Source organism: Mastomys coucha, unplaced genomic scaffold (assembly GCF_008632895.1).
Source record: "Mastomys coucha isolate ucsf_1 unplaced genomic scaffold, UCSF_Mcou_1 pScaffold18, whole genome shotgun sequence".
Classification (NCBI taxonomy): Eukaryota; Metazoa; Chordata; class Mammalia; order Rodentia; family Muridae; genus Mastomys; species Mastomys coucha.
Window position 1 is genome coordinate 62,287,846 of NW_022196900.1, and position 2,485 is coordinate 62,290,330.

The 2,485-nt window shown below is 37.1% G+C and overlaps 1 protein-coding gene across 3 annotated transcripts in view; it reads right to left on the minus strand.

The window, feature by feature from the left end:
* Positions 1 to 2,485, minus strand: part of Wdr78 (WD repeat domain 78) — an 83,169-nt gene that overhangs the window by 28,351 nt on the left and 52,333 nt on the right. For all 3 annotated transcript variants that reach the window (XM_031377987.1, XM_031377988.1, XM_031377989.1), the window contains exon 9: positions 1,794 to 2,020. In XM_031377987.1, coding sequence (XP_031233847.1) covers positions 1,794 to 2,020 — 227 coding nt within the window. The remainder of the gene's footprint in view (positions 1 to 1,793; positions 2,021 to 2,485) is intronic.

A 2,485-nucleotide genomic window follows, 5' to 3' on the forward strand; every position in this document is an offset into this window, starting at 1 on the left:
ACTGTCATCCAATGGTCTCTCTAATTTGGTAATTGGAGAAATAGGTCCAATATTATACAATCCATACATACTTTCAGCTTGTTTGTCTGTGACAGCGTCTTGCTGTGTACAACATAATTGTCTTGAGATCTTGCTTCTCCTATCTCAGTCTCTCTATTAGTAGTATTGTTTATTTCATGTTTTTACACTATACTATAGTTTTCAGAACAGCTTACATATTTTGAAAGTATTTATATACCCAAAAGAAATGTAGACAATTAAATTGGGAAGGGGTTTATAAGAGAACAACAAAGAGTAAGACTGAATGCTTTGCTTGATGTTTGTTACTCTTGTATCAAGTTACCACATTAAGAGCCAAGATCTTAACCTCTACTAAATACAAAACAAACAAACAAACAGAAACACTTTACATATTTATCTTCATTTAAGAAAATATTAGTAGTGATGTATTATTTTGAAATATACAGCTAATATGTTTGGTGTTATTTAAAATTTATATTGAGAAAAACATATGTATTTTCAGTATTGCTGTAGACAAGCATCTACATAAGACTGTTAAATTGATTGTTGTTTTATATCAAACAACTTTTATAATACTCATTTTTATTGTTATAATATTTTATAAATTTTAAAGAATATGAGAAAAAAGATGATGTCAGTATTGAAGTCTCTGGGAGGAGTTGGGGTACAAAAGGAAAACAAGAATGTGTTTTAATTCTATTTACTTAAAATATGTTTTTAAATGCTAACAAATTCAGATAAATTGAAATCATGTAACTTTTCTCATTATAATGTTATTAAAAATGCAAAAAAAAAGGAAAAAAAGAAAATATTTTAAGTAGTTCCTGGTACATATGAAATGCTGCCTATGCATCTAATGATATTAATGACATTATTACTGAGGAAGCCCACAGATGGTTTACCTATTGGTATGATCACTGGTTTAAGCATACCCTCCCAACTAGGACTGCTCAGAGGAGAAGAATTTGGGTATATGACTTTCAGTTAGATAAACCAGCCACACACTATTTTCTGGTATATGTCACTAAATCCAACATGGATTTAGTGGATACCATGTGGCAAGCACACTCTTAAAATAAAGATGGTAATATGTTTATATGTAAGGAGAAATATGTAACTATTTGCATTTTCTCCTTTTTCAAATATAAACTTTGTTCAGAGATATTTTAAAAGTAGGTGTTATATAGCCAGGCAAAATATCTTTTGCCCAAATCTTAATAAACACACACACACACATACACACAAAACCAAGCAAAAGCCTTCCATTTTAGAATTAGCCAGTAAGAACCAGAAAGATGGCTCATTGAGTAAAAACATTTGCAACACACACCCGATGACCCAAGTTCGATGTCTGGAACACACAAAAAGCCAGGTTTGATGGCTCACACTCGTAATTCTTGAGTTAAAGATGGGAAAAAAAAAATCTGAAATTCACTGGGCAGCTAGCCCGGAGAACACAGAGCAGCAGCAATGAGAAAGCCTGCCTCAATGAGTTGAAAGTAGAGAACTGAGTCATGACAGTTGTCCTCTGGCTACATGGGTGTGCGTATACACACACACTGTACACTTAACACACAAAATGAATAAAAATTTACAAAAGAATTGTAACTTAGGGCTGGAGAGATGGCTCAGTAGTTAAGGGCACTGACTGCTCTCCCAGAGGTCCTGAGTTCTATTCCCAGCAACCACATGGTGGCTTACAACCATCTGTAATGGGATCTGATGCCCTCTTCTGGTGTGACTGAAGACAGCTACAGAGTTTGGTGACTCACTGGGTTTGCTTTGTTCCAGGAAAGGCTGCTCACATTGAGGCCTTTAGTTAAGTCACAGGAGAAAGACCAGAGCCGTTCCAAATTAGCTGGTATTGTTGACTGTTCCGTGGCTATCTCTATGTCCAGTTCCATTTCTGCCTCCTCTTCATCATTCTTCTCTGGCTCATCCTCTGCTTCCTTAAGAGTTTCCTCTTGCAAATCTTCTTCAGGCTCTCTATCTTCATCTTCTAAAGTTAAATCAAACAGAGAGGTCATTGTCCTCTGTACCTACAGGGCAGGGCCTGCCAAAGGCCTCAAATAGCATCTCTATCTATCACTGACACTTACATTACATACCATTTGTATGTAATACACGGCCAAATACAGGAATACACAGCCAAGGTGACAGGGTACCTGAGTGGTAACCCAAGCCTACTGAAACTTTCTGAGAACAGACTTTCTGGTCACTCAGAGAATGGGCCAGAGTGGTACAGTCATATGTTGTTACTTTGAGAACACAAAACAAACTTTGCACCCTTTTTTTTGTTGGGATGGAGGTCAACAACTTTACCTTAGAAAGTATACATCTCAGCTGGGCAGTGGTGGCGCACGCCTTTAATCCCAGCACTTGGGAGACAGAGGCAAGCACATCTCTGAGTTTGAGGCCAGCCTGGTCTACAGAGTGAGTTCCAGGACAGCCAGGGCTACACAGA